This window comes from Acipenser ruthenus, chromosome 1 (genome assembly GCF_902713425.1).
Source record: "Acipenser ruthenus chromosome 1, fAciRut3.2 maternal haplotype, whole genome shotgun sequence".
Taxonomy (NCBI): Eukaryota; Metazoa; Chordata; class Actinopteri; order Acipenseriformes; family Acipenseridae; genus Acipenser; species Acipenser ruthenus.
In genome coordinates this window covers 48,665,639-48,677,915 of record NC_081189.1, presented here as the reverse complement: position 1 = coordinate 48,677,915, position 12,277 = coordinate 48,665,639, and the positions used below count along the sequence as shown (strand labels likewise).

At 38.9% G+C, this 12,277-nt stretch overlaps 1 protein-coding gene across 4 annotated transcripts in view; it reads left to right on the top strand.

Moving 5' to 3' along the window:
- The window catches only part of pax5 (paired box 5), a 158,544-nt gene that overhangs the window by 12,259 nt on the left and 134,008 nt on the right, over positions 1 to 12,277 (top strand). For all 4 annotated transcript variants that reach the window (XM_034035849.3, XM_034035847.3, XM_059025908.1 and 1 more), the window contains exon 2: positions 3,763 to 3,928. In XM_034035849.3, the coding sequence (XP_033891740.1) occupies positions 3,763 to 3,928 (166 nt within the window). The remainder of the gene's footprint in view (positions 1 to 3,762; positions 3,929 to 12,277) is intronic.

Genomic DNA, 12,277 nt, shown 5'->3' with positions numbered 1-12,277 from the left:
GGGAGAAAATCGCAACCCTCTTTTGCAACTTTTTAAAGTTCTATGACATACCTGTATATATGTCTATGTGTGACTGGCAGACGTTTCCTGTTTCGGGGCAGCATACTGTTGGATGAAGCGAATGCTGCCTCCCTAGTTTCTTTTGACAAGGGCTTTGCCTTACTGTTCTTGGGGTTTGCAGCTGTAGCATACAGTAGAGAAACCAGTGCAGAATAATCCTATCTTTAGAAACATGCTGCTTCTGGTGCTGTATGTACTATTTACTTTAATCGTTGGTGATCTGATGGCAGGAGTATTAAAAGGAGTCAACAATTACACAATTACGAAATACAATTAGCTTAATAACCAGTGGTATTCATTAGGCTCACTTTACCACAATCAACTTCAATTTAATTTAATAGTATGCGACTGATAGCACAAACCTGCATAATTAAGGATCTTAATTAAGTTTGTTGGAGTGAAATAAAATAATTTACATAAAAACACAGTTTAAATTATTAGGGGAGTATGAAGGTTTAATATATTTTATATTTCTATTTGATGTTGTCTGTGTAAAACCAAAATATGCATAAAGATAACAACTACTCAGTTATCTGTTTATCGGTTACTTTTAATAATAAATAATAAATCTGGTGAGTATCCTTTTGGATATTTTTTTTTTTTATAAAATATTCTTGGATATAATGTGGTTTGCTGTTTTTGAATAAAAAATATCGGTATACTCACTTATAATTCCTGGAGTCATTTTAACAGCTTTTTAATGTTCATCATTATCTATCAATTCAAATATTACCTAATAAACTGTATCTGGCATAGATTTCTATAATGTATTGTATCCAACAATAACACATATCACTCTTAGAATAATAAAACCCAGTATTGCGAATGTAAATGTGTTTTGTTGGGACAGCCACTCAGGTGTTTAAATCTTTACCTCAGAATGTTGACGTGAAGTTTCTTTTAAATATAAAGTGCATTATATTGCACCTCAAAATCAGTCATGCATTTTTGTGGCATCCGCAGAGCCAGACTGCATTTTTATATGTGGAGCTCTATGTGTGGAATGCTAGTCTGGGGCTGAAAATTTGTTTTAAATGAGTAGACTTGGAACTAAAGCCTTTAAAATGATTACTTACCATACTGTCATTAACAATCATTATTAGGTAAATGGACTGCAAAATGCACTGACACAGCAGATCTTAATACTACAGTACTTTAATTTGACACATAAACCCCATTGGTGTTTTCATTCAAAGGTCTTTTTTTGTCTTCACTAAATACAATACAAATATAATGAAAAGATGTCTGCAAAAGAGCAGGTTTACAACTAGAGTCAGGGTATTGACATCCCACGCTGTTTAAAACATTAAAATGGAATGTGTAGTTAGTAATGTGATTTTGAAACATAGATCTAATAGTTAAAAACATATCAAACTCCTGAATATGTTCATATTAAGTTTCAGTTAATTGTATAATTTTAATAGACTCAGTCTTAGCAGAGTTTACCTGAGAGCAATCGTTTCTATCTACACTGTGGGCTGTGACAGGGGGACAAAATATGAGCACCAAAAAGTGGAATGGGTAGAAGAGATTTCTATAATGAATAAACTACAGATCAGAAATTCTATAATGAATAAACCACAGATCAGAAAACAATGACCTCAGATTCTTCAAAGCAATTGTTACAAGTGTTGGAAGCTGGCAATAGTGCATCTGGATGTGCGATTACTTTGATACTTCCCTGATGGATTTCAAAACCTTTGGCTACTAATCTACCATGTAGGCTTATTGATAAGATAGACATCAATGGCAAAAATAGAAAGGCCAAAAGAGCAGTTGTGTATGTCTTCTGCAGCCGGTCTGCCAGGGAGAGACCTTAGAAGCGCAAAAGAAAAAGATCAAGATTGAGGAATCCTTCTTCTTTTGACAACATGAAACATTTGGTTTATTTTAATACAGCTTTACAGTGTGTCCAGTCTATTAAGGGCAATCTTTTGATCCACTAAAATGTAAATGTTTCTCTGCTTGGAAAAATAAAATGATATTTCATCAGTACTGCTAATGTAAATGTAAATTTGATGAGTTTAACCTAAATTGTTTCTTACTAGTCATAATAAATGGGGAACAATGTGGACCTAAGAAATTCAGGCCCTACTTCACTTAAAATACCTTCAGGCTGTGCAAGAAAAAATGCTAAAGATACTTTTTTGGCAATTTTTTTTAGTAAACAAACAAAATTAGGCCTTTTTTATTAGATAATACAATATTTTAGAGACACTGGGGTATACTTTCAAAGTGTTTACTCTAGTCTTGAATTGACTCCTAAGTTGAAAAACACCTGTTTATTTAGCAAAACCAGAACCACAAATGTTAGTAATATAATTCAAGGTCTGATGTTTTTCATTTTGTAACATTAACATGACATTATCTCCTATCAAAAAGCAAGAGTTTGAAAATAGGCCCTGTTGTTACAAAGAGATGTTGGTTAAGTTACTTTTGAGAAACCAAAATACAATTTTCTCCTTGGTGATTGCAGTAACAAGCTGCTTGTCTACGTATCAAAATGAGGTGGGGGGTTGTGGTTTGTAGAAGGATGTCAGGTTCAAGTCTGATAGGTCTGGGGCTTGCAGAGTTCCGTACTACCACTCTGCAATGATTACTAGACTTATTAATGTTTATCTGGGCTTTAAATGGTGAAACATCCTTTTTAAATTAGCTAACTTAATGCAAAATAACCTGACTTTACAGTGTTTTAAGCAAAATACCAGGCTGATTTATTATTTTCTACCATTTATGCAAGTGGTAAACTACAATCGTATTGAATATTATAGGAGTTTGCATTCCAAAAAATATATTGTTTTGACAATGGAATTGGTTGTTAAAGTCCTATTTTGTTTTCCTTGTTTCGTCATTTAAGGTGTTGTCTGTAGGTTTTATGTAGTATTCTGCAGTATTAGTGTTAATACACATAACAATATATATTCACAGTGGCACCTAGAATTATTCAGTTACCTTCAGGCAGTTTAACTATGCATAGCTTTATATAGTTTGGTTCAGTTCTGTATACACTAAATTTACAGTTAATCTAAATCCATAATTCTTAGAAAATTAATGAGCCAGTATTGAAGATGATAAATAAAATAAATAATGAAATACAATTACGCAAGACAAAAATTATTCACATAGTTTTGCTGCTATACCTTAACTGACGTTAAAGGACACACTGTGCTAATTAAACAAATTAATGTCAATTGAAAAATCTGTCTGGCTAATTATAAGGCAAGTTTCAAATAATTCAGAATTAGCACCGGCCAAGAAAAACGAATATACTGAGGTAGTAAAAGTTAACGCAAAAGGCAACAGCTTGATAGAAGGAAATCTCTCGTGGTTTAACTATAACAAATTATTTTGAGTATTAAACCATCTGAATATTTTTGGTGGTGTTGTAAACAAGAATTCAAAAGAGAAGGACCCACACTTTCAAATCCTCGGCAGGTGGTGCACTTATGTTCATATCAACAAGGGCAGTAGATTAGGCTTTACATTGAATATTTCATTTGTGTTTTAGCTAGAAAAGGTTGCATATACTGTGTTGTGTGATTGTGATTGCAAGTCTACAGTTTGTGAGGGTCCAAATTCATAGCAGTTAGTTATTTGTAAAATAAAATAAGAGTAAATTAAAAACAAGGCTCTTGTGTATGTGATGTTGCCATCCCTGGTTCTCCTCCATGTCTAGTTACACCCCTAACTTTGCGCTTGCAGGACACGGTGGAGTGAACCAGCTGGGAGGCGTGTTTGTGAACGGGCGGCCGCTCCCAGACGTGGTGCGCCAGCGGATCGTAGAACTGGCCCACCAAGGCGTGAGGCCGTGCGACATCTCCCGACAGCTACGGGTCAGCCACGGTTGTGTCAGCAAAATCCTCGGCAGGTAAGTGGACTGGACAGACTTCTGATTCCTTGTGTGTCCCATATGTATATATGAAATGTTATTGGTTTTTTGGTGGCCTAAATATACCCTTTTCTAGGATTAAATTGAAATTTGGGTGATGCTATCCTTACAAAATAATAATCCAAATAACTACTGCGATGGAAAAGTTTAAAAAAAAAAAAATGTATTAAACAATTGCACAGTTAACACAGATTTTGTTATTTGGTACATTTTAAAAGTCACTGTAAGGATAGTAGCACCATAATTAAATAAATGGGGCACTGTACTCCCCAGAATGCCACGGGAGTGAGCCAGGAGGAGGGTCACCTGGCTCTACGCTTAATGAGAGACACCTGCCTGTGATTAGCAGGCAGGTATGTCAAGGGACAGCAATGTTTGTTCAGGGTAGTCTGTGAGAAGGCAGGAGGCTGTCGATAACGGAACAAGGTAGGGTGTAAACCTTTGTGTGTGCTGCATCGTGAAAAAAAGGCAAGGTACTGTGTAAACTTGTTTGTGTAACAAGGCGTTTTGTGACCGGGAAACGGCTTAGCCATCCGGCTTATAGATAAGGAATCTGAAGAAAAGTTTAGCTTAGCACTCCTGGAAGGAGGTAGGCTTTTTGTTTGTTTATTTTTTATTTTGTTTTGTGATTAATAAAAGTGCGCAGCCACGCTAGAACTACAGTTCCGTGTCTGGGTCGGTGTTTTTAAAGGATGCAAACGAGCCCAAGCCGAGGGCTTTATTACACTATATATACAGTTGTAGTCAAAAGTTTACATACCCCAATGGAAAGTTATAATTTTTAGAAATTTCTCGAAAAGTAATTATAGGAATAATATTTTGTAGCAAAAGTTTTGCTTTTGTGGATGAGGAAAAAAGTTACAAGAAATACGTGTCTACAATTATTTATTTCAGCAATTTTTTTGCAAAACTTCCAAAATACTAATTCAAAAGTATTCATACCCTGATAAGGAAAATTAAATTAATAGCTATCTGAGGCACCTTTAGCAATAATAACCTCTTTTAAACTATTATGATATTTGTCAATGAGCTTTTGACATGATTCTTTAGTAATTTTTGACCATTCTTCAACGCAAAATGGTTCCAGTTCATTCAAATTCCGAGGACCTCTTGTGCACAGCCTTTTTCAACTAATACCAAAGATTCTCAATCGGATTTAGATCGGGAATTTGACTAGGCCATTCCAGAACCTTGATTTTAATCTTCTTTAACCATTCTGAAGTAGATTTTGATGTGTGCTTTGGATCGTTGTCATGTTGGAACATCCAGTTGCGCTTTAAACCACGTTTTATAGCGGAGAGTTTCAGATGATTGGCAAATATCTTTTGGTATGCTATGGAATCCATTTTAACATGTATTGGAACTAAATTTCCTGTGCCATTAGAGGAAAAACAGCCCGATAGAAGGATATTACCACCTCCATGCTTGACAGTAGGTATGGTGTATTTTTCTTTGTGCGCCTCACCAGACTTTCTCCAAACGTAACGATTATCAGCGTGACCAAATAGCTCGATTTTTGTTTCATCACTCCACAAAACCTTTGACCAGAATTCATATCAATCATTCAAATGTCATTTTGCAAACTTTAAGTGATTTGTCCTTTCTTAAGAGTGGCTTTTTCCTTGGCCTGTGACCATTAAGACCTTCACCATGCAATACTCAACCTGTGGTTGAAATGGAAACCCCAGTCCCACTTGCAGCCAATTCACTTTGAATATCTTTGGCAGTCAATCTCGGACTGTTATTAACCTTCCGCACAATTCTTCTACTTGTTCTTGGTAAAATAACCTTCATTCTTCCAGACCGAGGGAGCGTTGTGACAGTACCATGAGTCTTGTACTTCTTGATAACAGAAACAATAGTTGAAATTGGGATACTCAAATGTTTGCAAATCTTCTTGTATCCTTCTCCAGCTTTATGACAAAAAATAATTTTCTGCCTAAGGTCTTCAGAGGTACCTCTTTACTTCTCCCCAAATTGACTTATTGGTAATGACAGCAATCATCCTATACCTAATCCTTTTATATTCTCTAAGAATGTTCACCTACAATCTAGCATTTTCTAGACTTTTCTAGAATTAGGTTCTGCATTATCATATTGAAATGTCTAGCACCTTGTAGACAATACTATCATAGCATCAAAGGGTATGCAAACTTTTGAATTAGCATTTTTTTTGTAAAAAAATTGCTGAACTAAATAATTGTAGACATCTATTTCAAGTAACTTTTAATCCACATCCACAAAAGCAAAACTTTTGCTACAAAATTCTGTTTTTGAGAAATTTCTAGAAAACTTTTGACTATAACTGTATATTGTGGTAAAGCCCCCAGGTCAAGGCTGGTCTGTGCCGTTGAAATACTTGACCCAGACACAAGAACGTTAGGCTATTATCATAACCCTGGTTCCCTGAAATAGAAATGTAACCATTTCTGTATGGGTAGTAACCTATTTAAGACCCGAAACCTGAATAAATTTAACAAAGCTGTTCGCAGAGCCTGTGATGCAGTCATGTCCCGCCCCAGAGGACATAAATTAACTGCACACACAGATCTCAGCGTCATTTTTCCTTCAAGCTGACTGCAATTATGGACGCAGCGACCTTGAAGGTTAATGGTTACATTTCTATTTCAGAGAACCAGGGTTATGATAATAACCTAATGTTCCCTTTCAAATACGAAATGTAACCATTACCGTATGGGTCAGTGTACCCAAGCCGTCGCAAGGGCAAGATTGCTGCACGACCAGAATGCTACAAGGCTAAGCCGAGGCTGCCTTATGTGTTACCATACGGAACCCCAGTAACAAGTAGCTAGGGCTAACAAATTGAGGGAGGAAATCGCCTCTATGCCTGTGTTGTAAGGGTCGACTCAGAAGCCGCCCTTAATGCTCTAGTTCTGAAACCAGGGTTTTGAGGACCCACGACCTAAGTCTGTAGAACCTAGTAAAGGTATGGGGAGCAGCCCACACTGCTGCATTTACAAATGTCCTTGATAGATATACCCTGGAATAAAGCCCACGAAGTTGCCATGTCCCTGAAGGAATAGGCTGTGAGCTTTCTGTAGGGGGCAAGTTGGCCAGCTCATAGGCAGTCCTGCCCATGTCTGCTATTCATTTGGTCAGCCTCTGCTTAAACAGGGCTTGACCATGGGACTTCGTCCCAGAGTAGACATAAAACATTGTTCGGACTGCCTCCAACTCTTCGTCCTGTCAACATAGTACGCCATAGTACGCGTATGAAGCTGCAGCTCCCTGTCAGACTGGAAGGAGGTTGAAGGAAGCCTCCAATATGACAGATTGGTTGACATGGAATGCCGAGGTAGTGTTTGGCAAAAGGCACGATTGGTACAGAGCATAACATAACCGTTGTCCTAGCCTCTGTAAAAATTAGGCAGGCTTTCACTAAGGAGTGTGGATGCTGTTCTAGGATTTTGTAAGGTGTCAATAACCCTATTGGACAGACACAGACGGCTCAATGCAGCCATTCAGGGCAGACCCAGAGCTGCAGGTCACGGCGCTTGGCAGTCTCCACAGCTGGCTGCTCAGGAGCTGCATCAGGGTTTAAAATCAGGCTCCTGGGGCAATATGGGGCTACTAGGAGCACCTTGGCCTGGTCCTGCCTGATTTTCTCCAGACATAGTGGGAGTAAGATGAGCGGTGGGAAGGCATATAACAGTTGCCTCGGCCACTGGTGTGCCAAGGCATCTACCGCCAGTGGGTCCCCGCCTCCTACTATGGCGAGCCAGAGGGGACAGTGGGTTGATTCCAGGGAGGCAAGAGATATATCTCTGCTCTCCCAAACCTCTCCCAAATGAGGCTACCACCTAGGGTTTCGCCTCCACTCTGAGGTGCTGGGAGCCTCCTTGAGAGGAGGTCCGCTGCCCAGAGAGAAGGTTCTTGTGTGCCCAGAGCAAAAGATTAGTGACCATGCGATGGAGACTGGGCGACCTGAGGCCGCCTTTGAGGTTGATGTAAGCCACCACTCTTGTGTTGTCTACACGAACAAGCAATGCCTCCCTCGAACCTTCTGCAACAAATGCTGCAAGGCTAGGTAAACTGCAGTTCCAAAACATTCAGTGGCAACGACTCTGGTGACACTGCCCAGCGCTACGCCTAGGCGCAGATGGGCAGGCTAGTTCCACCAAGAGAGTACCTTTAGACAGTGACAAGACACTGTCAATGCGGGCTGAAAAACCCTGCTGTTGAACCAGGCTTGCAGAGGGCGAATGCGCAGGAGACCCAAAGGTAGGGTCTGAGAAGATGCTGCCATCAAGCCCAGAAGTTTCTGGAACATCACTACCATGAGCACTCTGTTGAGCTGAAATAACTCAAAACAGGTGGCTTTTAGACTGCACTTTGCCGTCTGAATGGACAGCATGGACTCTGAGTCCAAGCACACTCCTAGATCGGAGGCTGTCTGAGAAGGCTTGAGCTGGCTCTTTGCATGATTCACCGTAAGACCCAACCATAAACGGTGGCCGGTGACCAGTTCAGTGTGAGCATCTGCCTGAGCTGGAGACTGGGCACAAATGAACCAGGCACAGCTCATCCAGCTGTAGTGGTAATGGCCTGTGGTTGTCAGAGAGGGATGACAGCAATTGTGATGGGTAGGCTACCAAAATGCTGTTAAAGTTGCCCAGCTGTGCGACGAATGCACTGGCTGAATAGGCATGCTTAAGGATCACCTCCGAGACCCAACACTGCTTATTGGGGCAATTAGAGTCCCTGGACAGGAGCGCTAATTTAGGCGCCTGTACCAACGCCGCAATATAAGCCTCCACTGGTGGAAAATGGGCCAGGCCCAGCTTCTCCGCATCGTTCACCCTATATAGGGTGTCCACAGACCGGGAAACAGCTGGAGCTGTAGCCGGGTGACTCCAAGACGACTGGATCCCAAAGAGAAAATCTGTGTGTACTGGGGATGACATGGGAGACATGGCAGGCTCGTCATCGAAGATTGACTGCCTGCCTCACCTTCTGTAGATCAGGGCACCTGCAAGACTGGCCCTCTTGATCAATGGCAGAAGCTCTGCTGACAGGGAGAGATTAACTGCAGGATACGTGCTGTCTGACTCCATGTCCTTAGATGGGAATGCCAGCTCATGTTCGCCCACCTCCTCAGAGCCGGCGATGGAGAGCACGTCTCCCTGCTACCAATCTGCACTCGTAGCCTCCTGGGGCCCCGAAGGGAAAGACAAACAAAACAGATAAACAAAACAAAAGTCTAACTCCATCAAGGAGCTCAAACTAAACTTTTAACAGTTCTAAACTATAAACTGGACGGCTAGGCCGTTTACTGGTAACAAACTACTTGTTAAACACAGCAGCACTGATTACCTTTAAAGTTTACAGCCAGTCTTCACACACGCAACCTACAAACACTTGTGACCTGCTGTGGGAGAGTGTGGGGAGTTCACTAAGCACACGGGAGACAGTCAGTTCTTTGAGATGCCACACAGGCGCACAAGATTTATTAGTTTCTTTACCCCAGTGGGGTGGCACCAGGAATATACCTGGGAGGTTTACAGCAATGGTATTCCTCCCACGCTTGTGGAGATAGTTTCTTTTATGAAATAATAATCACAATCCAAAGGACAAAATAACACAAGAAAACAAACACTGTAAATAAAACTACAAATAAAAGTTCTGCTAACAGCAGAGTCTCACAGCCTACGCTATTCTACGAAGTGCCAAGATGATTGACGTTCTGCTCTACCCTCACCATACAGTAAGAGGGTTGCCCAAGTTTCCCCCAGTAACTAAAGTAGTAATGTTCCAGAGACTGTCCTTCTGCAGTATGGGTATGTGGAATTTGTAATCCTCTGTGTGTGCTTGCCCCTTTTTCTTTCTACCGTTTGCTGTAGCCTCAGCAAGCCGGCCACCTTGATTTGATCTTTGTTTTCGCTCCTGACTCTGGCATTCTTTTAGTTACTCCAGGTCCTGGAGCAGAGCTCCTGCTGTGTTTTCTCCTAGAAGGGCAAGAAGGAAGGAACCACAGCACTTTACTTTTATTGGTCGATGCTTAATCACAGGCAGGTGTCCCTCATTTCATTAGAGCCTTTAATTACAAACCCCAAGGCATTCCGGGTGATATAGTCCTGTAATCACACTCCTGGACAACATCTTTCCCCTCTCTTCCCCAATATATATTTACATTTCAGAAATGCATACATCATTAACCCATGTTGAAAATATCAGATTAGTGGGGGTTGCCTGTAATGCTATTAATATAAAAAAGTCCTTGTGCAACAGTGAAGCTTGCAGATGGCATTTATATCTTTCTACTGCTGCAAGTAGTCTGTACAGTTTACTCAGTGATGTAAGGGATTCAAGAGGGACGAAGCTTCCCACTGCTCAAAACGGCCTTATGGAGATGTAAACAAATTAAATGGCAATCAGTAGAATACTGTAAACTATAAACTAATATAATACTGTAGTTCAATAAATTCATCAAAAAAAAGAAGCAAATTATACATAGAAAATATAATACTCTAAATACTCATGAAACTAAGCTTGGCAAATGTTTTAAATAAATACAAATAACAATTTTAAAAAATGCATTTACACATGGTAGGCTAGGTAAGCTATTTATTACTAATTCTAAAGGAAAAACGCTAATTACAATTCTATTATTTTTTAAACTTCTTTCTGGTTTGATAACTTTATATGTTTTTCTATTCAGAAAAAAATGTGCAAATGCCAACTTGATAATCTCAGAACCCCCTTAAAATACGATTACAGCCATTCCAATCATTAGGGGCCATATACTCTGGGTACATTGTAGAAGACAATATAACTGTATTTGAAGTTCCAGATTGTCTTGACACATCATACACATATATTCACTTTGCAATGTTTTAAAAAAAATACTTTTAGGCAAACTATACAGTAATATGGTAAATGGGCCTGTAATGTCCTCCTAGAAATTAATTTTTTTTTTTTTTTTTTTACTTTGGCTGCAATATTAAAAATAGACCACTAGTTTGCATTTAAACTCCCTTTTTATAAATATTCACAAATTTTAATAGATCACAAAGTCTTCATAAAAAACATCTCTGATTTAATAAATTAGATAAAGTGACAGTGCAATTCTGAAACTTTTCAAATCTTTTTTCCCTTTTATTTTGAAAAAGACGAATAGATGCCAGACACAGCTTTGGCAGTACATTACCAATAACATCCCCGCCCCCCCCCCCCCCCCCCAAAAAAAAAAAACTAAACCCTTAGTTTTATTCTTTGTAAGCTTTCATTATTTTGTTGTTAGTTATTATTGTTTTGAATAAGAAAGCATGTATTGAAAAGCATTTTGGAAGACCCAGGCTTGAGTTAATCTAGGCTGCTCTTATAACTTTATAATACCGTTCCACGTTTCAACTAGACTATGTAGAGCAACCTATGCCCAGTGAATTGCTTACAATTTGTGTTGAATTTCGACAGAGACTGAAGGTGTACAGTATTTTAAAAAGTATGTAAATATCATTATAAAGCATGATTAGCACAGGACAAAAAAGCAGGTGTCCTCAGAGCTGGTAACCTCCCAGACGTGGAGTCCCATGTTAATCGAGCGTTAGAAAAAAAAATACAAGAAACATATAATAATAGCATGTAATAATAGCATAGCCGAACTTCCTCATAATTTGGTATACCAGATGAAGGACCTGTCTGTGGTTGAAAAGCACTGCCTGAGCAATGTGGAGCATTGTAAACACACACACACATAAAGTGTATATAATGTATATACAATTATTAACCCATGTTGAAAATATAAGATTGGTGGGGGTTGCCTGTAATGCTATTTGTATATATATATATATATAAAAACATCCTTCATTGTGTTTGATGGAATGATTGTAGACTCAGACAGATCTGGATTCTCAAATTCCCTCTTTTTAATTTTGCCTCTGTGATAAAAACATAACACATACAGTACATCCACCACCTTCACATGGTTCACAGACTGGGCAGCACTTATAGTATGATGCTTTATACTATAGGCTATTATAGTACATTACATTAAACCAGCATATCCAGGATGATCACCTATGCAAAGTCTAATAATTACAAGAGGAAGAACGGAATGTACTAACACATTTACAATTATTATTGAAATTATTTACAGAACAATAATATCAGTCTATCTTAACCGATCAGACATATACAAAAAATACATTATGAGAAATATATAAGACAATAACATTTATAAAAAGGGAAAATAAAAATAATAGTTTACCTGTGATAAAAAAAAAAAAACATAACACATACAAAAAAATAATCAGTCGCCTCCCACCTATACAAACCAGAGAGAAAACTGGTCACCTTTCGAATAAATAA